This window comes from Oryza brachyantha, chromosome 12 (genome assembly GCF_000231095.2).
Source record: "Oryza brachyantha chromosome 12, ObraRS2, whole genome shotgun sequence".
In the NCBI taxonomy this organism is placed as follows: domain Eukaryota; kingdom Viridiplantae; phylum Streptophyta; class Magnoliopsida; order Poales; family Poaceae; genus Oryza; species Oryza brachyantha.
The window spans coordinates 15,055,478-15,080,032 of NC_023174.2; the positions used below are offsets into that span (position 1 = coordinate 15,055,478).

At 41.9% G+C, this 24,555-nt stretch overlaps 3 protein-coding genes across 6 annotated transcripts; 1 reads left to right on the top strand and 2 right to left on the bottom strand.

Moving 5' to 3' along the window:
• Positions 1–5,202: 5,202 nt before the first annotated feature.
• Positions 5,203–13,903, top strand: LOC102703746 (wall-associated receptor kinase-like 14). Of its 4 annotated transcripts, XM_040529394.1 has the most exons (4): positions 5,203–6,029; positions 10,083–10,215; positions 11,707–11,745; positions 12,546–13,903. In XM_040529394.1, exons 1-4 carry the CDS (start codon positions 5,301–5,303, stop codon positions 13,766–13,768), a joined length of 2,124 nt encoding a protein of 707 aa, XP_040385328.1. In that variant the 5' UTR covers positions 5,203–5,300; the 3' UTR covers positions 13,769–13,903. The 4 variants fall into 4 exon arrangements, with proteins under 4 accessions (XP_040385328.1, XP_040385326.1, XP_040385327.1 ...); XM_040529392.1 differs by lacking the exon at positions 10,083–10,215 and having other exon boundaries at positions 5,203–6,162; XM_040529391.1 differs by lacking the exon at positions 5,203–6,029 and having other exon boundaries at positions 9,223–10,215.
• Positions 13,904–15,041: 1,138 nt separating this feature from the next.
• Positions 15,042–16,707, bottom strand: LOC102704026 (octanoyltransferase LIP2p, chloroplastic-like). The gene is made up of 4 exons (XM_040529395.1): positions 16,431–16,707; positions 15,721–15,985; positions 15,314–15,388; positions 15,042–15,133 (listed from the first exon to the last, which is right to left on the bottom strand). Exons 1-4 carry the CDS (start codon positions 16,619–16,621, stop codon positions 15,110–15,112), a joined length of 555 nt encoding a protein of 184 aa, XP_040385329.1. The 5' UTR covers positions 16,622–16,707; the 3' UTR covers positions 15,042–15,109.
• A 1,713-nt stretch (positions 16,708–18,420) lies between these two features.
• LOC121056068 (RING-H2 finger protein ATL65) lies at positions 18,421–22,906 on the bottom strand. The gene is made up of 2 exons (XM_040529883.1): positions 21,984–22,906; positions 18,421–18,529 (listed from the first exon to the last, which is right to left on the bottom strand). Exons 1-2 carry the CDS (start codon positions 22,904–22,906, stop codon positions 18,421–18,423), a joined length of 1,032 nt encoding a protein of 343 aa, XP_040385817.1.
• Positions 22,907–24,555: the final 1,649 nt, after the last annotated feature.

The following is a 24,555-nucleotide window of genomic DNA, read 5'->3' on the forward strand; positions in this document are numbered from 1 at the left end:
TGTTCTACACCTTCGTTTTTTCTCTCTTATTTTCTCCTTTTTCTTGTAATTATGATCCCTCCTAATTAATATACACCCTCCACGGGGCTTTAAAAAAAAACATATACTCTTCCTGACTATCCACAAACGCAACCAAATCAACGGGATTGAGCTCAGTGACTAGCAGCCAAACAACTCCTTGGGACTTGACTACTCAACGACGTATACCGTGCGAGACGGGGAGGCGCGCGGAGCCGTCACGCAAGTGAACGCGCACTGTAGCTAGCGTGCGTGCATGACGCGATCGCAACCATCTGATGACGGCAGATCTGGCTAGCTGACCGATCACTAACACGACAATGGTGTGTGTGTGTGGCCTGTGGCCCCCTTGATTGGCAATAAAATTAATTAAGCGGATGGCCTTCCCGTATCAAAGCCTTAATTATTTCCCATTGTGATGTGCACATCAACATGTTACATGGATGCTGCAATGATTAGGTGCTAAAATGCAAAGTTAATTAAAATTCTGGCCAAATCTGAACCATCGATTGCCCCCGACATGTACGTAAACAGTACTACTCGGCTTGGTCTCCTCTCAATTTGAAATCAGACGGCTTGGAATTCACAAGGAAATATTTGATGTTTTTTTTTGTTGGTAAGGTTCCCTTCAAATAAAAAAAATGTGATGGTAATTTGTACGATTCAAATCCTATAGATTTTTCTTTGAAACAAAGGATCAGAGTTTTTTTTCTAATCATATGAAATTTATAACAAATGACTCAAGAGTGTCGTTGTTTGACGATATACTTGTAAAAAAATAATTTATGAATAATATATATATATATATATATATATTCTTAGTTATCTAAAATTTAAGTAAAAATCCTAAAATCAACTATAAATTTAATTTTGACTTATAAGTATAAGTATAAACAAAAGGATGGATGTCAAACTGTCAATGTAGGTAGGTTTAGAGAAAAATTAGCAAGAGTTCTAATCTCTCGAAAGAAAATTTTAAATCTACCCCCCACATCCAATTCATGCGGTTTAGTCAAATGATAATTCATGTTTTTTTTCATGTGTTTCCCAATACGTTGTTTTATGATCCTATTCTTATCAAATTATGTGTTCTTTTTTTATTTCTTCGTTTTTTTTCAACCCCAAGTTTTAAAGTGGCCCTAATTAGTTTCATTGAATCATTGCATCATTATAGGACAATCATGTCATTGTCGACAGGCAAACCACTCGACATATCTACAGTTGAAAATGAAAGCAATTGGCGTTGTCCTATGCTATGCCTTGGAAATGTACTATGTGTCCGTGATGTATTCCTTAGTCCTTACTCTCTGCAATCATAATAAATATTCAATGTTCAGGATAAGACTCGGTAATTATTTCTGATAAACTGGCTGTCAATAGTTTCTGATATGCTTATTTCAAAAGTAAAAAATATAAATGTGTCATAAAATACTTAGTTCAAAGTTATATTTTTGAAGACTAGATTAATAATAAAATCTAATATATTGTCATGTATTTATAATGACTGAGACATGTCAAGTGCTTCTCTATCAAATCACATGTCTTTTAGGTCAAAGCATCTGTTTAGGACCATAAAATTCTATTTCCTGCGTTCCAACGTACAGTCATTTGTAGGTTATTTATCATAGATTAAGACATATCAAAATATTATCTTTTAATTACTTTGGCGATAAATTTTTGAATTTTAAATTAATTAGATTTTCTAAGTATCTGAATGACTTTGGAATTGTTGTAATGATTGAAATCGTGAGAATGAATACAGAAACGGTAAACAATTTAAATTCTACAAATATGTATATTTTGAAACGCATGGACTAATAAACAGCAGTGATTAGATAGCCAATGAGAATATAGATAAGTTTATATTTGAGCTTCTGGTTTCTAGGGTATTATTTTTAATTCTATAGCTACTAATCTTAAAATCGAGCTAAGAATTTGACTGCTCGAAAAATTGGTGACTTTTGGAAGAAGTAGTGACCGCCAGAAAAGCTCCCTAAACGGAGTAGTTCATGTACTCCTGACTATCTTGGTATACTAGCGCGCTTTATCTTTTCATTTTCGCTTATACTTATAAGCTAAAATTTAAATTTTCAACCTTAAATTTAAAGTTGATTTTGAGATTTTTTTATTATAGTTTATTTTTCATCCTTATCTTTTAGATCGCTAAAACACACATATAAAAGTTTTATTTATAAATCATTTTTCGTTTACAAATATGTTATTTGTGTTTTTTTCATGAATTAATTGACCAACAGAAACTCGATTAAAAGGTATGCAGCAAGCTAACTTACGCAACGTACGCTTGATCGGTAAAGGGTTCCATCGTGGACAGAGATACGCCGAATGTATTTCAGTCAAGCATCAAGCAACCAAGCCATCAATTATTGCTAAACGCCGTTCAGTTCATTTCCAATTACGTCATGCACTCCACTTTGCCGGTACGGGTAAGTACCACCACGACGCTGATACTCTACATGATAAGTTTTTTTTTTCGAAGCACAGGATATTTACTGAAAATAATTCAATTTCAGAGTCTGGAATTGCTGTGAAATTTGTAACAACCAAATAGGCTATGATGCTCTTGTAATAGATAATATCCATCTGCTCGTTCTTTTTACTTACCATCTGGCAATATCACACTACATATACCCAATATATATGTGACCGTTTCTCTTTTAAATCGTTAAGTCCGAAAAAAATGTAACTACATGTATAAAGTATTTTTTTCTGAAAAAAAAAAACTGTTAATGCTAGTTTCAGTATAAAACCTACTATCACACAAGTTTGATGAGTCCGCTGAGTCATTCAACTTCGAGGCTTAGGCAGACCGCAGACTGAAAGATAAAAGAAAAGGAAAAGGAAATGGAAAAACCAAGTGAGAGCGTAAGAAAGAAGTGTCAAGCTAGTAGGTGCGTAGGTCCCTATCTTTTTTCTATCTAAATAATATGTGATCTGTTTTATATTATAGGTTATTTTAGGTTTGTAAGAAGTTAAATATATACGAGTTTGTTTAAGTTTATAAAAAATATGCTAGTATTTACAACTCAAAATAAATATACGGTAAAAGTAGATCCAGCCGTGGATTAAAGAAAACTAAACTAATATTGTAAATGCTATTATATTCTCTATAAATTTGATTAAATTTATTTATTTTTACTTAGAACAAAATCTTAAAGTGACATAATTTGAAACAGACGGAGTACCCAGTAGTTATCCAATGACGCAAGTATAACCACTTGTCTGCAGTTAATTGATTGATTACCAATATGTTTAATCGAATTTATGATCTTGGCGATGATGGCATCAGTCGGAACCGCTATAGGGAGATTCGCCTTCTTTTTGTTCTGGTTACTACGCTTTCTACCTCTTCTCGTACGTCCACAAACTAATCTCGTGACTTTAGCTAATTGACATGCATAATTTGTTCTTATTTATCTCTATTTCAACACGGTTACGTGATGTTCATGTCACGGCAAAAAATGAGGTTGAAATATTAGGCGACCAGTGTGCTGAGACGAGCGAAACGACGAGAGATAGATGACAGCTGCGATCCAAGATGGAACATCCTGTAATTTGTGTTGTACTGTTTGGAAAAAAAATCGATCTATTTTATATATAACCTGGAATTTAGTTCATGAATTTCGTATGAAAATCCTGTGGAGTTCTTCTATTTCAACAAGTGATGAATTAATATTATTGAAAGCATATCTTTTAATAGTGATACTATTATACTACAGCTTTGTATAGTTTTTTTGTGAATGGCGAGTGTAATTCAACAACATAAGACTATTTTTAAGATTGCACCTGAAAGCACGTAACCCAGAGATGGACACTTGGTCAACGCATGAGAGTGCGAGATCAATTAAACCCACACATATTTACATAGTATGAACATAAATCATGACTAAGTCAAAACAGCAACAAAAACAATTTAAAGCGAACAAAAATGTACTTTTGACCATTTATCCTTTCAAACTAGGGCTGAAAACGGAGCGAATACGGACGGATAATACATGTACCGTATTTGTTTCCATATTTTTAGGCGTATACGGAAACGGATACGAATATCTCGGATACGGAAACAAATACGAATTATCTCGAATACGAATAAGTATCGGATGTAGTCGAACACGAATACGAAAACAAAAATTTCTCGGAACATACAAACCAGTCAAACCGTTCGTAAAAACAAATAGCACCACATATATATAGCTAACTTAATCGAGATAGTAGACATTTTAGGCCTCATCATAGATTAAACACGTTACATTTAGTTTCATGGGTAACAGATAAGTGACATAAGTCCACCCCATAGCATATAATGAGTTCAACAAATACTGATAGTCTAACAGCACAAAAGCAATTTGTAGTAAATTGATTATGCCTTGATGGGCCAGACCTGGAATCAAGCGGGCTGAACATATTTTAGGTGTTCGCGGATATCTGCTCATTACAATATGCGGATATCCGTAGAAATATCCGTATCCGTCAGAAACTGTCATACCGTATTCGTATTTGTATCCGAAGAAAATTATCCGTATTCGAATTATCCGAAAAATATCCGCTCCGAGCTACCTCCGTATCCGTTTTTTTCGGAGCGGACGGAAACTATCCTCTCCGTTTTCAGCCCTATTTGGAACTAGCATATTTAATTAAATACTTAAAGTCTGAAAATCAACAATATACATAGAACTACCTTAAAAATTACTCCCATCATTCCATAATATAAATCATAATCAATTTTTTCTTTATTCCATAATATAAGGCATGCATGCAAGTATGTATTAACTAGCACTTTTTTCATCGTCAAAACATCCAACTACATTACATGGATACATACATGCACCTAGGTAATCTAAATGAGAAGTTAGTTATAACTCTTTATTGATCTTTGGATCAGTGATGATTGTGTCTTATATTATGAAATGGAGAAAGTATTATCGTATCGTAATGTCATAGATTTTATAAATGAACTCGAACATAAAATAAAATTAACTGCTTCATCAATTTTAATAGTTTGATAGAAATAACTACTAAAAGTATAAATATTTTTGATCGGACGGAGTATACTGGAGTAAAAACGGTTAAAAAGATGGTCATTTTCAAGATACACTCATGACCAATTGACCATGATCATGTTTTGTCTGACCAATCAAAAGCATTACCCGGCCACCATTATCACCCACCCCCAACTCCCATTCAACAAGCAACAGCTCCAGCCAAATCGCTTGCTTTCCGAGTAGGCTAAGCTACCCGCAGCCTCGCCGCCTCCGCAGCTAGAGATGCGCCTCGCCGCCGGCGGGCTCCTCTTCGCCCACCTCCTACTCTTGATTCTTCCCGATGGAGCTCTATCCGCCGGCGCCGCCGCTGACGCTGGCCGCGGGTGCCAGCGCCGGTGCGGCGGGCTGCTCGTCCCCTATCCTTTCGGCTTCTCCGGCGGCTGCCTGATCGAGCTGGCCTGCGTCGACGAGAGAAGCTCCACGGCGGCGCTGCTCGGCCCGGGCGCGACCAACGCCACGGAGATGGGCGCGTACACCGTCGTCGACAGGTCGTTCAACTCGAGCGCCTCCACCTTCGCCATCAACCTCCCGCCGTCGTGCAACCGCACCGTCTCCGACGCGCGGCGGTGGCTCACGGGCGCCAACTACGGCGTCTCGTCGCACTCCGGCCTGTTCCTCCGCGGCTGCCGGAACGCCACGAACGCCAGCTGCAACGTCCCCGTCGAGGCCATGCTCCGCCCCACGAACTGTGGCGGCGGCAGCAATGGAACCACGTCGTCGTCGTCCTCCCTGACGTGCATCGCGTCGCTCTCGCTGGATCCGACGGCGAAGCAGCGGGGGGAAGGCCTGTTCGTGAGGTGGGAGAAGGCCGAGGAGGCCAGGTGCGACAACCTGCTGACGTCGGTGTACGCGGAGACGCGGGACGGGGTGTTCTCGCTGGAGTTCGCCATGGCGGAGATGGGTTGGTGGGTCAACGGGAGCTGCAGCCTCGGCGGCGGCGGCGGCGACGAGGCCGGGAGGTGCGCGGCGAACGCGACGTGCCTCGACGTGCAGACCCCGGACGGCACGCCCGGCCACCGGTGCGAGTGCCGCCCGGGGTTCACCGGCGACGGGTTCGCCGCCGGCGATGGATGCTCCCTTTCCGGTGAGTGCTCTGCTCTCTAAGCTTTCGACTTTCGAGCGATAAGTGTAGGTGGGTGGGGCCCACGTGGTCCACGTCAGCAGCACTGGCGAAAGTCGTCGCTGCAGTCAATCACACGGGAGCTAATCAAATCATAGCTAAACACTTTCACACCTAACTGAGCTTCCAGACTTAATAGCGTGTTTACCGAGTCCCAAAATAAATTTATTTTCCAGTTTGATACCATGATTCTTTGTTTTATTTAAGATTTTTTATTAATATTGATATTTTTATTGTATAATAAAATATAAATAATATTTTATCCGTAACTAATTTGTTAAGTTCCTTTTATAAATTTTTCAAATAAGACGGATGGACAAACACGGGACACATAAACTGATAAAAGTTTTTTTAGGACAGATGTGGTAGACATTAACATATCTCAAAAGTATTTAGAGTCAAGTATAATATGTTAATTAATACAAAAGATATGTTTTAATCCCCTTTCCTTTTATCCACCCCAACAAATATTAAAAAATTTGTAGTAAAAATGACATGGACTAGTTTGGTTCATAATTTTTTGAATAACACAAATTGTTAAACATTGCAAGCAGAAAAACCAAGCATCTTACGTTACAAAACGGAGGGAGTTTTTTTATTTTATACTCTCTACTTCTTTTTGTTTGAAGTTGGTTAGTAAACATCAAACATTTACGACCGAAGGTAGTTAATAAACAATGTACTAATTAATTATGTTCCAGTGGTTCATCGATCTCGTTTTACGTGTGGCTTATAAACTTCACCTAGATTTCTACAATCTGAAGCGAACTCTGCCTTAGAGTGGAGTGCATTTTTTATAACGCGTTAATTTTAAGTTTAGTTCTTTGATGTGGAACGAAAATGTTTAGTTTATGGCCGACTAAAGACTTTGTAAAGGAGAATATAGTTTTGTAGAAATTTTAGAGTAAGTTCAAATAAACGTATTTTCTAACGGGATGATTGTCTTACATTTTTATGTAAAAACCAAACGGTATATTTGTAAACATAAGATAATTTGTGTGTATTCTTAGCTATCTCAAAGACAATGCTGAAAAATAAACCATGGTAAAAAAAACTTCAAATTTACTTCAAATTTAAGATCGAAAATTCAAGAACTTTTAGACGGGGAATGGTAGACAGTTTTGTAGCTGTAAGTGTGAGATTTTCAAAAATGGTGACTTGGATTAATTCGAACAGCAGAAATTATTTGCAGAAAATCAGCCTGTCAGTTTATCATACTTTTGACACGATGCATCTGATAATACTGATGCCTACGGGGACAAGTAGCCACATCAAACTCTTTGACCCTCTTTGACCTGCAATAATATCTTCATAGAAACCACCGAATTTTCTAGCATCCCGTACCAGATTGAATTCAACCTGGTAGATGACATGTCGAATTATTTTAACCATGTTTCTTATAAAAGGTACTGAAAATATTACTGCATTTTTTTTGACAAATATCGAGCTAGTAATTCTATTTTCATATATTAAACTGTTTGTTATCTATTCATAAGGCATGATGTTTTATGTTTATGAACCGGAGAAGTAACTTGCCAAAAAAAGAGATTGTAGTGATCACGAAAGCAACTGAGAAAATTCTCTACAGACCCTGAAAATTTGCTGAATGTCCTTAAACTTCAGTATATTCCTAAAATGTCCTTGAGTTTTAATTTTAATATCCTACGTGCTCATTTTATTAATTGACCATTAGATTTTGCTAAATAACTGCAACACTCCTCTCTCATACTTGCATGTTATCTACTTTATAAATCGTAATCTGATAAATTTTTAACTTACAATAACATTAAATGGTATGGAATCGTTTAGCGCAATTTTCAAAAAAAAAATAAATTTGCGAAAAATTTTAAAAAGTATGTATTAAATCATAAATTAGAAATAAATGTTTTTTATTTGCTTTTAAATTTTGGTGAAAATGTTGTACACATTTCATCACATTTGATTTGGTATTTATTTAAAATTATGAATATCATTTTTATTTTTTTCATCGCATAATCCCACCCACCCCCCCTGTTTTTTACGAATGTTTTTTCACTATATATTCATGCAAAAAAATACTTTTAAAATTTGATGCAAATCTTGATTTTTTTTTCGTTTCAACAAAATTACCTTTTAAAATTTTGAAATTCAAACCTGCATATTCTGTTTTTTATCATTTACTACTTTTTCACGTCACTAACAATTCCTACGTTAAATATTTGTAACTTTTAATAACATGGCAATGTAATTAAGGTCATTTTTTAAAAGATCTAAATAAAAACTTGGATATATACAATGGATCAGGCAAATCTCAGTGACGTATAAGTAATCATGTAAAATTTTATTGGCATGTAGAGAATTGGCTCGAAGAAATATCTCGAGACATAGAAAGGAGGATGGAGAAAGAAGACCAAATTTGATATATGTGCTCTTAGGGATCTAAAAGTAGATGTTGCAAAATAAAGTGTGATGAAAAAACTCAAGAGCAACTCTAAATTTAAGTTTTAAAATTAAAATTTTAGCTTATAATCATAAGTGAAAAGATATGTTATTTATCCTTTTCAACCTCTACTTAATTTCTTATATATCCCTATATTTTTGTTTTTGTTTTATCCTTTTAATTGTATAACCCTTAGATTTTTATTTTAAGACGGTGCTAGACTCCGTCCCAAATAATTTCCTCCCAATATGGGCCCTCCCACCTGAGAGAAAACTAAAATAAGTGCAAAATTTTGGTAAAAGGAGGGGTCATTTTTTCAAGATGAATCATAGATTGACAATGTGTTTGCCTGACTAATCAAAGCTCTAGCCATCTGGTCATCCATTCAACATGCAACGGCTCTAGTCATTTCCTTCCCTAGCTTGGTCATACTCCTTCCGTTTTTTATATAATACAGTTAACGATCCGTGTTTAATCATCTGTTTTATTAAAAAATATAATTATTAATTACTTTACTATAATTTGATTTATTATATTATAACTTTAGGTATAACTTATAATTTTATATATTTAAATTATAATATTAAATAAGACGAACAGTTAAATATTTATGAAAATATCAACGATGTCATATTAAAAATATAAAGAAAAAGAAAATGGGTATATTACTAGCTTCGCTAGCCAACCTCAGACATTGATCTGGTAGCTAAACGCCGCCGCGATGCACCTCGCCGGCGGCCTCGTCCTCTTTCTCCTCTTGATTCTTCCCGATGGAGCTCTCTCCGCCACCGCCACCGGGAGGGGATGCCAACGCCGGTGCGGCGGTTTGGTTGTCCCCTACCCTCTCGGCTTCTCCGGTGACTGCCCGGTCCTGCTTTCCTGCGACGAGAGGAGCGGCTCCAAGGTGGCGGTGCTCCGGCGCCCGACCAACGGCTCGACGACGCCCTCGACGGGTCAGCAGTACACCGTCGTCGTCGACAAGCCGTTCGACTCGACCAACTCCTCATTCGTCGTCTCCCTCCCGCCGTCGTGCGACCGGGACGTCCTCCGAGCGAGGCGGTGGCTCGCCGGCGCGAACTACGGCGTGACGTCGCGCAGCGGGCTGTTCGTCCGCGGCTGCCGGAACGCGGCGAGCACCAACTGCACCCTCCCTGCCGAGGCCATGTCCACGATGCTACGCACGGCGGCGTGCGGCGGCGCCGCCAGCAGCAACGGGACCCCGTCGTCCTCGGTGGCGTGCGTCGCGACGATCTCGACGGAGGAGGAGATGGCGAGGGGCGTGGGCCTGTTCGCGCGGTGGGACAAGGTCGACCAGCTCGGCTGCGATCAGCTGCTGACGTCGGTGTACGCCGACACGCGGGAGGGGCGGTTCTCGCTGGAGTTCTCCATGGCGGAGCTGGGGTGGTGGGTCAACGGGAACTGCAGCGCCGCCGCCGCCGCCGGCTCCGGCGGCGACATCGACAAGGCCGGGCGGTGCGCGGCGAACGCGACGTGCCACGACGTGCAGACCCCGACCGGCGAGTGGGGCCACCGGTGCTCGTGCAAGGACGGGATGGACGGCGACGGGTTCGCCGCCGGCGACGGGTGCTTCTTCGCCGGTGAGTCCTCCCTCCCTAGGCTTTCGACCGTCGTAGATGGGTGGGGCCCACACCCCAACGCTCCACGTCAGCAACACTCGTGAGTCATCGATGCGGTCAATCACGCGCGAGACAAATTAATCATAGTTCACATTGAACGTAGAGCGTTTTATATGTTTATTAATAGATAGAAAACTTGATTTTAAATTTAATTTTTTTAAACGAACAACGCTAGACGATATGGTATTTCATATGGTTCAGTTGAAATTGGTTTTTTGGTGGAGACGATTTAAATTCAGTTGATCGATTTGGCATGAAAATTTTGAGTTCAGGGCAAATTGAACGAAATTCCTTCTACAGAAATTGCCAGCACCCATAGACTTAAAAGAGCATCTTCAATAGCTTATTTAAATTTAATCATTCATATCTTCGTTTGAATGGTCATCTAAAACAGTTTCATGCTCATATCTATTTACACTCCACCATATCATACATATATGACATACTCTATATTTTTAGGATGGAGAGATCATCGAAATATAAAGTTTCTCAATCCTAATATGGATGACATCCAAAATAGATGATAGGATTGTCGTTCTGTTGGAGCTCAATTTGTAGTCTTCATTTAAGATAAAGGATTAAATAGATGGGCTGTTGGAGATATTTAAGCGCGAGATATTCAATATATGATGGTGACTTGATTTGAACAAACATAAATTGCTTGTCACTTTGCCACACTTTTCACACGTTGCTTATGATATGATGATACTAATAATGCTTACGGCAATAAATAGCCGCATCAAACTATTTGACCTGAAATTAGTTATTTCCATGCAAGAAAAAGGCACCGATTTTTTTTTCAGGCATCAAAACTCAAATTGAATTCAACTTGGTTTGGTGTGTCTGAAACAATTATCAGTTGAATTTTCTTGTCTTGATGGATGGACAAATCTGTGGGAGCTATCCTCACGTGGAGACGTTATTTTGTCATAAATTAAGAGGTTGTTTATATGGGGCTAAATATTTTAGTCCTCTTATCATATCGGATATTTGACACTAATTTGAAGTATTAAACATAGACTAATAAAAGAATAATTTCATAAATGAGTGGTAGTCCATAAGACGAATTTTTTAAGTCTAATTAATCTATAATTAGAGCATGTTTACTGTAGCATCACATAGGCTATTCATGCATTAATTACGCTTAATAGATTCATCTTGTAAATTAGCCCAAGATCATGGATATATTTGGTTAATAGTCTATTTATAATAAGCGTATAAATATTTAATAGGACAAGGGACTAACAATAAATCAAGTCACTTGTTCCAAACACCACCTTAAGTCAATTTTGCTCTTGGTCAGAAAACCGACCAACTGACAACTGCTACCAAAAACCTAACCCAATTTATGATCCTGGGCATTAGTTATTCAGCCCATGTTCCCAAACTGAAAATAAATACGAAGATCTGATATATTTTTTTGATTTTGCTTTTTCATTTTTATTTTTGCAGCCAAGAGCTCCAGGAAGAAAATTCTGATGATAGTTGGAGGTAAATAAATAATAAAAAAATCTTGCTTATGCTTGACTTCTACTGTTACTTTTAACATGTGGACAACTAAAAATCAAACATTATTGTAAATACTAGTTGGCAAATTATTACGTAAATCTGTCACAATACAGTATCATGTACGTATCTGTGTAGAGTCAAATATATACTTCCAGAGTTCCAGTCAAGTTTGTCGCAAATTTTATTTCTGCAGCTTACGTAGAAAATGGCTGCCATGCATGCTGACCTCTGACCTCTACATTCAGAGAGATTGGGGGGGGGGGGGGGGGGGGGTGCAAGAAAATTTTCAGAGGAAATAAAAAAATGTGCCCTTTTTGCATTCAAGGCATTTGACATATTGGGGCCTTTAAAGTTTAAATGCATAAATTTCATCAGAATTTACCAAGAATATTGTAGGAATGTCATGATATTTAGTTCAATGTTTTTTCTCATATAAATCGGAGAATTTTAAATATCAGTGTACAAATTAATTAGCATAATTGCAGTGGGTTAAGTGGACTAGAAGTGTAGCTAGCAGCGTACTAATTACATCTTATCTTTTTGCCTGTGTATACTCGTAAACCAAAAATTAAATTTTAAATATTTAGATTTGATTTTGACCTTTCATCATAGTTTTTTGCGCTCTAATTTTACATCGCAAAATAGGCAAATATACATACATATATATAATATATATAAGTTTTACTCATAAATTATTTTTAATCATTAATAAACCGTACGAGCCTTTTAATCTTTTCTATTTTTTAACGAATAAATTTGACTGCTGGGGTTAACTGTTGCAGGTGTCTTGGCGGGAACGGTGGCGGCCGGGGTGCTCCTCCTCTGCTGCGCGCGTTGCCGGCGCTCCGCCGGCGGCGGCCGGTACGGCTCCGACCGGCTGGCGGCGAAGCGGCTGCTGTCGGAGGCGGCGTCGTCGAGCGGCGTGCCGGTGTACTCGTACCACGAGGTGACGCGCGCCACCAACTCCTTCTCCCACACGCACCGCCTCGGCACGGGCGCGTACGGCACGGTGTACGTCGGCAAGCTGCCGGCGAGCTCGCCGTCGCTGGTGGCGATCAAGCGGCTCCGGCGCCGATACGACGACGACGACGACACGGCCGTGGCGCTGCTGCTCAACGAGGTGAAGCTCATCTCGTCGCTGAGCCACCCCAACCTGGTCCGCCTCCTCGGCTGCTGCCTCGACCGCGGTGAGCAGATCCTCGTCTACGAGTTCGTCCCCAACGGCACGCTCGCCCACCACCTCGCCGGCGGGGGCCTCCCGTGGCGGGCGCGGCTCGGCGTGGCGGCGGAGACGGCGGCGGCGATAGCCTACCTGCACTCCACGCGGCCGCCCATCCTCCACCGCGACGTCAAGTCCAGCAACATCCTCCTCGACGGCGACCTCCGCCCCAAGCTCGCCGACTTCGGCCTCTCCCGCGCCGTCCGCCTCGAGGCGTCGCTGTCGCACGTGTCCACGGCGCCGCAGGGCACGCCGGGGTACCTCGACCCGGAGTACCACCAGAACTTCCACCTCTCCGACAAGAGCGACGTCTACAGCTTCGGCGTCGTCCTCCTCGAGCTCATCACCGCCATGAAGGTCGTCGACTTCGCCCGCCCGGCGGCCGAGGTGAACCTCGCCTCCCTCGCGCTCGACCGCATCGGGAAGGGCCGCGTCGACGACATCGTCGACCCGGCGCTCGTCGACCGCGGCGACGAGTGGGTCATGCTCTCCGTCCGCCACGTCAGCGAGCTCGCGTTCCGGTGCCTGGCGTTCCAGAAGGACGTCAGGCCGTGCATGAGCGAGGTCGCCGCCGAGCTCAGCCGGATCAGGGACGCCGCCCCGGCATCCGTGCCGGGAGCCCGAACCGGAGCCAGCCGCCCTATGATGGTCGACATCGGCTTCGACGGCGTGGACACCACGCCGGCGGCGGCGAAGAAGGCCGGGTCGCCGGTGTCGGTGCAGGACGTGTGGATCAGCGACCAGAGCTCGCCGTCGACCAACGGCTCCATGCCGCGCTTTGCTTAGCTCCTAATTTAATTTGTAATTACAGAGGAATACGAATTTGATGTGAATTTGACATTTTTTGATGTGTCAAAAAAATCATAATATGTACTTAGCCGAGCTCTAGGAGATGGCAAGTATTTCATGCCGAATTGAATATATATTTTTGGTATAGATACAGTTAGACTAGCATAAGAATAAATCGCGAAATGACAAGGCAATATCCATACTGATTGTCATGGCCAAAAATTTCATATCGATCATAAGATGGCAAGTTTGGTGTTTTTCTTGTTGACCTATATAGCCAAGAAATGTGGTTTGATCATGTTTAGCAACAAGAACACAATAGCCCAGACTTGGTTTACATCTGAAGCACATTGGCAGCACACAAAAGAATCAGCATAGGGAATATCTACAGTTTCACTAATAGCAAGATTTTACACATTATCCATGCCTTGTATCCATCACCAGACTACAAGTCTACAATGAGTAGCATAGGGGGCAGCCTACCTGTACATTGTTCCTTCAGAAGACAGAAGCAGCACATGATGCTATAAAATCCTGGAATCCATGAAGACCAAATGAACCTATCCAAAGAAACATTCCAACACTTGCCACCAGAGACATAAGGAGCTCCTGAAGAACACAGGATGTGCTTCAAGGTGGAATGCAACAAATGTGGCAAGTTCACCTGGAACGGCTGTGGCAAACATGTTACGTCCGTTTACGAAGATATTGAGAAGGGGAAGCACTGCACTTGCAAGCCATGGCCGGGTGTAGACACAAAGGCAGATGGATCCACTTCGACACCGAAAGAAGGTTTGACTGGCTTACATGAGCTTCTCATCTCTCCTACACTTATTGCTTTACCATGATCTTGAAAACTGATAGCTTTAGCTGATTGGCAGGTGAGGCAAAAGCTTGAATTTCTGGACAGGGGTAGCTAATTCTACTCTTTTGGTGTCATTAGATTGAAGGAGCTTGTGGTTTGAGTTAATAATGTTTGGCTCTGTATCCTTTTGTACTGGTTTCAGGACTTCCTAATGGAAGTTGAGGTTCAAGAATTCAATAAAACATTCTGCAGTTAACTGAAATTGTTGTTTTCCTGAATATTCCAGTCAGAACTATGATATAGAGAGACCTGGAAAACTTCAGCGAACTCTTTAAGCAAGGATCTATAAGCTTTATCCATCAGTGTTGTTCCGTCTGTCTCTTTTCCATCAGATGCCATATGCAATATCTCCTTGATGCTCCCAACACCACGATCTTTTATGCCACAGGGAACAATCAGTTGAAATGGTGTTAAGTCAGTGGTTACATTGAGTGCTAGGCCATGATATGCTATCCATCGTGAGATATGAATTCCTATTGCTGCAACTTTCTTATTCCCTACAAAGCAAATAGAGGAGATATATTAGTGAGTAGTGACATGTCACTCTATCTCATTGAACATTCAAAATAGCTTCATCATTTCCAAAAGGATAGTATAGTACCAACCCAAACGCCGGTTAGACCTTCTACCCTAGATGCCTTGATGGAAAATGCAGACCATAGGGAACGGATGATCACCTCTTCAAGCGATCTAAAGTACCAATGAAGGTCCATTTGATGATAGCGCAAGTTGAGAATCGGGTACATTACAAGCTAAGGAAACAATAAGCAACTGTCAGAAGCAAAGATATTAGCAATAAGAAAATCATGCAAAGATTGAGTATGAAATAGGATTATAGGAAGAACAGACACAATGTTTGGCCTGAGTGAAAATCAAGATTTTGTCACGTTCTGGTAGTCAGATTTTCACATCTCAGCCTATACAGCTATCCTTGAAGTTAACTCCATAAGTAGATGTCTAGATGAATAATCAAAAGCTTTAGAAAAATAATGGAGAACCATATGGGTTATCAATAACTTGCAAGTAAAGTGAACTAATTCAGGATATGTAATAATATAGGCATCACTGACATTCGGATAAATACCTGTCCAGGACCATGATATGTCACCTCCCCACCACGGTCAATACGGTGAACCTCAAAAGGAGCATCTTTAACATTGAAATGGAGGTAATCCTCGGTGCTGTCAGTGCCCAGGGTATAAACTGGTGGGTGCTGCAGTGCGATTAAGGTGTCTGAGTGATCTTCATTTGTGCCTACCAACCCTTTCCTCCTTAACACAATGGACTGCTGCCAAGCCCAAGATTCCGCAAATGGAACCACCTGCTGGTGGAGATCAAATAACTCACACCTGTTGAGTACAGTGCGGGTAATCAGAACAGTCACAATTTTCAAGCATAATGCCACATCACAATTTTCAAGCATAATGCCACATGTGTGCTGCACATTATGTTCAAATTCAGTTTGCTGAAAAAGCCATAAAATCAACTTCAAATTTAAAGTTAAAAATTTTAATTTTGGCGTACACGAGAAACGAAAGATAGTATAGTGTTGTCAAGTTTATACAGTGCAACCAAATTAAAGCTTTTGCGTTGTCTTTGACCAAACCAAGGTATTTGCGATTGTTTGGCTGATGATTCAATTGAATAGCCAAAAATCCAGGTTAAATCTAATCATCAACAAGCAGTATAGCATCACGTAAAGCTTTTGTGTTCTTTCATCTGGAGCAATAAACCAGGCATTCCTGCTGAAACAAAGCAAAGTGGACTAAACCAAGGAGATCCAGGCGCACCAACCTCCTCGTGCCGCCGCCGCCGGCTGCGGCTGAACCCACCGCCACCGGAGCTCCCGCGCTTCGTGGCGCGCCCTGGCAGCATCCGGCCGCCAGGCTGGGCCTTCTCCGCCGCCGGGAGCGGGGGCGTGACGGCATGGGGGAGGCCACCCTGGAGACCACTGGGAAGGGCAGGGCGGCACAGAAGGAGGTCATGGCGCCGGCGAGAGGGAGGGCTAGCGCTCGATGAGGACCGGGTGGGATCGCCCTCCTCTTGCGCGCGGGAGGGCTGGGCTCCTGACCACGCGCCGGCGGCGGCGGAGTCACCGAGGAGCGGGTCGGTCTAGGGTGAACGCCTGCGCGACCATTTTATATGATTAGATTTTTTAAAAAATATAAATTCTACGAATTAAAAAGGTAAATTAAACAGAAACTAGTTTACAAACGCATACTCACGGCTTAATTTTCCTATTTTATTATAGTATTTAGAAGTTAAATTTAAATTTGTGTGAATAGAATCATATATCCTCTGTTAATCAGTCTTGTTTTTTCCAAAATTTTAAATGGTTTAGATGACAATTTATAAAAGATTGAGATATCAATACTTTATTCATAACGTACACATATTCTTATTTTAAACATATAGTTATGGCCTTTCCCAGAGCCAACATGTGACGCCGAACATACGGACATATTTCCTTGATTCGCGTTATAAAACTTTCTATTCTTATTCAGATCTATTTATATGCTATTTAGTGTAGACACATATATAAAATATATACATAGATAAATCTAAATAAATTTAGAAAATTTTGTAATAGATAACAGAGGGATTAATTTATATGTTTACAAAACATAGAAGCAAAGCCAATCCATCTGTATTGCTAGAATTGTTAATTATAGTCATTTTTAGGGTGTGATTGCAAAAGTCAAACTATATATTTGTAAATAAAAAATAATTTATCTATATATGTATTCTAGCAATCCAAAAGTCAATGAAAAATAATTTATCTATATATGTATTCTAGCAATCCAAAAGTCAAGGCCGAGAAATAAATTTGGTGAAAAATCCCTAAATTTAACTCTAAATTTATGGCTAAGAATTTAAATTTGGTTTATAAAAATAAGCAGAAGCGAAAAGATGGGATGTTAATCTCTTTGGACATTTCATCATATATGTGGCATGCAGGTACAAAATGAGAAATTGATGGCACTGGCAGCACCACCTCTCAAGGACCCATGCATGCATAGTATATATAGTTCTTGGTTTGCAATATGTTTTGGGCTGTAACCACATGCTAATGATGCTAGCGGTTTGGTGATAATCGATTATCACTAAAAAAAATTGCGCAAATTTGAATGGAACCGTAGCGGGTTTGCCATAGAAACAATGAAACATGAGGTGACTATCGTGATATAGCAGGAGATAATCATTGTGTTGAAAGGAATATCGATAATCGGGAGTTTGAATGAGATTTTTGCTGGTAGTTTAAAAATTGAAATGTTGGGATGAAAAAAATCCAAAAAATGCTGAGAAACTTTGGGAGATTTATATAGAATGCCACAATTTTTTTCACTGGTAAATGAGGTTCGGGCCATGAACAATGCGAACTGTCATATTTTTTTTTATTTATGCTAATACAATTCACTGTCCGATCCCAATTCGATGTTGCATGAGTTACTTTAAAAAAAAAAACTTCATCACTAGGTTAAAAAACGACAACTATCCTCAATATTTTTTTCAAAAAAATAAATTCTTACAATATTTTCCGAACTCTACCGTATTTTATCGAAACACGGCCCAACCAATTATCGCAATAATCATGGTGATTATCATGATGATGCGAAACCTGGTATCAAAAACTGAAACCAAACTGTTGCTGCGAATTTATTTGGAATAAATTACCATCGATCGGTATGTGGGGAATTTTTTTATTTCTTAAACTTTTTTAATAAATAATTTTATTACTAAACCTCAGGAAAAATATTTTCATCCTACGAACCTTTTGGTCATGTCACCAACATTGGCGGGCGAAACGGTTTGCCACGCTATTGTTGTCTTGCCACGTCATTGTCATGCCGATCAGGCGGCATGACAGCGTTGTCTCGTCCCGCCACATCATACTGGTGTAGCAAAAAAACTCAGTTTTATAAAAAATTACCCGATGGTTTAGTAACAAAATTACTTGCTAAAAAGGTTTATTTAATAAAAAAATTTCGTAGGTGGCCGCGTGGTTTAGCCCGGCCAATCAATCAGCCTTAGGGGTTGTTTAGATGGGGCTAAACTTTTTAGCTCCATGTCACATGGGATGTTTGGATACTAATTTGAAATATTAAACATAGACTATTAATAAAACTCATCCATAATCTTGGATTAATTTATGAGACAAATCTAATAAGTCTAATTAATCCATGTTAGCTTATGTGATGCTACAGTAAACATTTGCTAATTATGAATTAATTAGGCTTAAAAAATTCGTCTCACGGATTAGCCCTTATTTATGAAATTAGTTTTTTATTAGTCTATATTTACTCCAAATTAGTATCAAATATCCAATATAACTAGGGATTAAGAATAAATCCCTTAAAACAAACACCTTAAAGCTGCGGTGCGGATGCATGAACATGTCTCTTCACCACTTCGAAAGAATTAAAAGCAATGGATGGGAACCCATCAACTTGAAGCTAATTAAAAAGCTTCCCGTCGATGGATGGATCGATCGATCATTGTGACGGCGAATGGGCGAGCAGAGGACCACCCTCATCTCACCATGTGTTCTTATGCTGCTCCAGCTCGCAGTTTTGCTCCACGCAAAGAATCATGTCTCGCAATTACTGAAATTGTGCCCACCCACGGACCCACCTGGCCTCGTTCTTGTTCGTATGGAAAAAAAACTCAAATTCGTACGAATTTTATGTCAATTAGCACATCATCTTTTTGCCTCTTTTTGAGCTTATAGGCCAAAATTTTTAGAAAAATTAACCCCAAATTTAAAGTTGATTTTAGTTTTTTTCACTAAAGTTCTTTTTTTTCAATCTTGGCTATTAGATTGATAAAAATACGTATATAAAATTTTTATTCACAAAATATTTTTTTGTTTGTAACCAAATAATCACTCTCGAACGATCCAGCTTACAACATCGTCTTTCGTATATATTTATTGTAAGAGAAAAATTGCTACTATTGATCGAAAAATATTAATAGGTAAAACTTTTATATACTTATTCCTATTTTTTCTTCTCTAACTTAGCACATATCCACCTTTATTTTTTCACTTATTCTTATACTTGTAAGCCAAAACGTTAATTTTTAACCTTAAACTTACAGTTAATTTTGAGTTTTTTTTATAAGAGTTTATGTTACAACATTTTTTTTCGATTGCTAGGGACACATATGTAGAAAAATTTTCACAAATTAATTTTAATTTATAAATATGTCAATTCAATTTTTCCAAAAAAACTAAAATATGGCCTCCATCATCACCTTATTATGCCTAGCTAAGGTTGTCTTTGAAGGTGGTGAAAAAGAACATGCATATGGTTATGCGAAATGAGGGGGCTTATTAGTAAATGAATAATGAATATTTATTGTTTCAAACTTTAAATGATTAAATGATTTTTAACACTACATAACTTTTTTTAAAAAAACACACCATTTAGACATTTTAATAACATGCTCATGTACGAAGATATTTTTTTACCCTATGGTGCTGTCCGGAATACCCCTAAAGATAGAAGTGGACTGACCAATAAAACCATCTTTGTTTTATCTTAATTTACTGACCTAATCTTTTTAAGTCATCTTTTGGTTTATAAGGTGACGCCTTCTAAACTTTAAGTTTTATCGTGGGTTTCTATCTCTATTTTAAATAAGTAAAAAAACTAATAAAACCTACTGCCTCCGTTGCCTCCGTTTTATAAGGTAAGATATTTGATTTTTTTTTAACGTTTGACCATTCGTTTTATTTAAAAATTTAGTATAAATATAGAAAATAATAAGTCGTGTTTAAAATTCTTTTGATAATAAAGTAAGTCACAAGCAAAATAAATGATATTTTCACATTTTTTTGAATAAACCAATTGATCAAACATTGCAAGAAAAAAAGTCAAATATCTTATATTATAATATAAAAGGAAGGAAGTAGCTTCTAGCTTAACAATACAAGATTAGCTTATGATTTTAAAACGCCGAATAAAAGAGGGCCTACAACATGTATGCATTGACCTACGCTAGTTATTTCAGTTTGTAGTTTAGCTTGCGCAAATTCGTATCTAACGTTGGAGGAGCATGTGGGATTGAAAAAGAGAAAAAAAAGGCGCAGTGAGAATGCGAGGGTGAGCAGAAAAGAACCTTTTTTTAAACCTTTTATGTTTTTCACTTTTAAAACTAAACCATCCAAATATTTATCCAGATCGTTTAGGAGTTAGGAGTGTCTTGTTAAAAAAAAATTTAAAAAATAAAAACTTTAAAACATAATTAAAAGAACTGTAGAAAGACCGCAACCATTTACATCTCACTATGGTTACTTGGGCCACGTTCGCCGCACCCAACTAGTTAACTTTTTCTAAACCGTTAAACGGTGTATTTTTTAAAAATAATTATAGAAAAGTTTTTTTTTAAAATAATATTAATCTATTTTATATTTTTAATAATTAATATTTATTTATTTATTAATCTATTACTATGTTTTTTTATAAATTAACTTATCCTCACCCAACACGGCCTTGTCAGTGTTGGGCAGTGCAGTGGGCCCGGCCCACGCTGTCGGTGGTGGCCCAGGGTCGCCGCTTTCGGAGACACCCAATTAACGTATCCCCGCATATCCCGCTCGTCTCACACACCCGCATTTTCTCGCATTGCATTCCCGCGCATTTTACTGCTCACCCACCCATTCACCGCCGCGCCGCCACGGCGACCTTTTGTCTCGCCGCCGGCGACACACCGGCCACCGTGACCACGACGACATGAAGAAGAAGAAAATCTTTTTAGCACAAAACTCATACTGGTCGTACAGGAGAAATGGCGTACATGGTGGTAGTAGTAGGCTACGAGCCGTCCGATGAGAAAACGAATGCTCCACGTGGGCCGGACGGAGACCGTCGTTTTCTGATCGGACGGCTGGGGATGTGGCGTTGACTTTGACTCGTGTGCCTCGGGATCTGGGGTTTGAAAACGAGGCGAGGTCGCGGCGGCATGCATGGCGGTGGAGTATAGCGCGGGAAGGAAGAAGCGACAGCCAGCCTCCCGCCATTAAAGCGGCCACCCCGCCCGAGCAGCAGCAGCAGCAGCAGCGGGCAGGCTGAGCATTTATCGCGCCATTACTGCGCCTCGCTCTCTCCCACCTCCAGGCCCACCACCACCAGCTCGGCTCGCCACCACGCAGATCGGATCCGAGCCGGCGAGATGGATGGAGGAGACTCGCCTCTTCTTTGGTCGTTCTTGGCCGGCTAGCGGCTGAGCCGGTCCGGCGAGAGGAGGGCCTCGGGGTCGCCGCAGCGGAGCCGGCTGGAGGCGGCGGCGGCGGCGCGGGTGCGGCGCGCGGCGGCGAGGATGGAGGGGGGCTCGGAGGCGAGCGACATGAAGAAGCCTGGGGCGGGGGCGCCGGCGCCGGTGCGGCGGCGGGAGAACGGGGAAGATTTCGCTGCGGCGGAGCGGTAGGAGCGGAAGGAGAAGACGCGGGGGGCGGCGGCGGCGCCGCCGCCGCCCCCGCCGAACGGGGATGGCCAGCGCTTGCTCCAGAAGCTGCTGCGCCCGCCGCGGGTTGGTCCGTCGGCGCCGCCGCCGCCGCCGATGCTGAGGCGGTAGCGCCAGGGCGGAGACGCGGTGGAGGGGGCGTCCACGGCGAGGAGGTGGCGCTCGAAGCCGAAGGAGTAGGAGCGCTTGAGGAGGAAGTCGTCTCTCGGGCCGACTTGGTCTGGGCTCGCCGGGCTGATCTCCGGCGCGGCGGAGGGGTCGGTGGCGTGTGGTGGTTGGGGGACGGGGTGGAAGAAGAGGAGGTCGTCGAGGCTTGGGCGCACGCGGCGGGCGGCGCGGACCGGGGAGGCGACGGGGGGAGGCAGCGCGACGGCGGCGCGGCAGAGCGGGCAGGAGGCGTGCGCGCGGAGCCAGACGTCGATGCAGTCAGCGTGGAACGCGTGCGCGCAGAGCGGCAGCGCGCGGAGCTCGTCGCCGTCGGCGAACTCGAGCAGGCACACGGCGCAGTCGCGGGCGGCGCTCTCCCCCCCGCCCCCGCCGCGTGACGCCATCGCCGACGACTTGAGGAACTGCGCCGACGGCAGCGACTTGATGGCCGCGTCGTCCAGCCCGTACGGCGAGAAGGTGTGGTAGTAGTTGTCGTAGGTGGTGAACGTCGCGAAGGAGTCGTCGGTGGGGGAGCCCGGGATCATGAGCAGCCTCCTCCGCCGCCGCCTCCGCCACCGCCGCCGCGCCGCCCGGAACACGCGGCTCACCAGCCGCGCATACAGCACCACCAGCAGCGCCGCTCCCACCACCGCCAGCATCGCGATGAGCGGCGGGCTCAGGCTCGACGCCGCGCCGCGCCTCCCACCCGCGAACTCCCGCGCCGCCGCCACGCTCCCAGGCGCCGGCGCCGGCGCAGGCGCAGGCCCCGGCGACATCTCCGGATTCGGAGCAGGCGGCGAGCTAATGCCACCCCCGCCAAACATCGCCGCGTACGGCGACGGCGATACAGCCGGAACCGGAGCCGGAGCCGGCGAGCCTCCGGGCGGCGGCCGGAGCGCGCGCATGGCGTTCTTGCTGCCGCCTTCGCCTCCCCCACCTCGTGCGCGTCAGCCTGTGCGCATGGCGCGCGCAGCAATGACGAGTACGAGCTCGCTGCTCAGCTCAGAGGTGGAGTGGTAGGCTAGGACTAGCTAGCTAGTGATGAGTGAGTGATGAGGCATCGAGCTGGAGCTGCATGAGGTTGAGTGCAAAGCGGTGCAAAGCTGCGAGCTTGGGTTGGTGGATGCTGCTATTATTTCAAGAACAAACGCCAAGGAGTGCATTAACTGCACTTCTCCTCTTTCATTGCATTGGACGACTTCCAAGCTCTCATCTTGGACAAGAGACCAGCAGTATTTACACCAACCAAAACAAATCACATGAGTTTTGCTTCAGAATCGAACTTGGCCCTGTACTAAAGCTGTGCAAACTACAAACTTTTTTTTTTTTTTTTTGCAGTGGGAGAAACCATTTTGGGTGGATTACTTCACCATGGGAATTTACGAAAACTCTGAAAATGGCATCACTTCTTGACATGACTTTGAAGCTTCCTGCTGACTAAATTGTGTCTGGAGTATAAGGAGCAAAGGGGAATTGTTGCGCTGTCACAAGACAATCCACTGTTTCATGTGAAAATGTTGTAAAACAAGAACAATCACAATAACAATCATTTTGTTAAAACAAGAATAATAATCTGAATTCCAGTTTTATATGCTTTGACAGAACTCAAAATATCTGACCTGAAGAGAACCTGTCGGTGACTTTTATCCAATCTCATGAGGTAGGAGTAGTATAGTATTGCTATATTCTTATGTCCATATTAATTTCACCTAAGTCGAATATGCTTTCCAAATTGCCATGCGCTAAGAATAAGAGCATTTCTAACTTCTCATATCTCTCAAGCATCATCTGCATCAACCACTGGATGTGCAATGCATCCTGCAATCTGACTCACTGGGGGAATCTGCAACCATTTGTGCTGCACTGAACTCATCGGACTTTGGAAACCTGCAGCAGGACACCTATTCTTGTTCATCTTGGCTCCTGACAAAAAGGCCTCTTTGGTTGGTAAGTGGCCTCTGCCTTTTGATAAAGAATAAGAAAATGAGAATCGGTATAAAGCTTCAGTCTCAATGCCATTAGGTATAGCTATATAACTCTGCTTTGCGATGTTCTTTATGCTTCATAATTTCATCTCCTTGCATTATTACATAGCCTTACTCTTTTCGTCTCTTTTTGACATGCTGCTGTTTGGTGAAAGGATGGTTCTACTCCCAGAAGGCCAGAACCAATTCCTTGCTTAAATCTTGTGATCCAAATAGCACAATGAGCAATTCGATAGAAAGTTCAGAATGATAGTAGATTCAGGGAAAGATCAGATGCCCACTGTTTCTGTGAAAAAGGATCAATTCAAAGCTGACAGAACAGT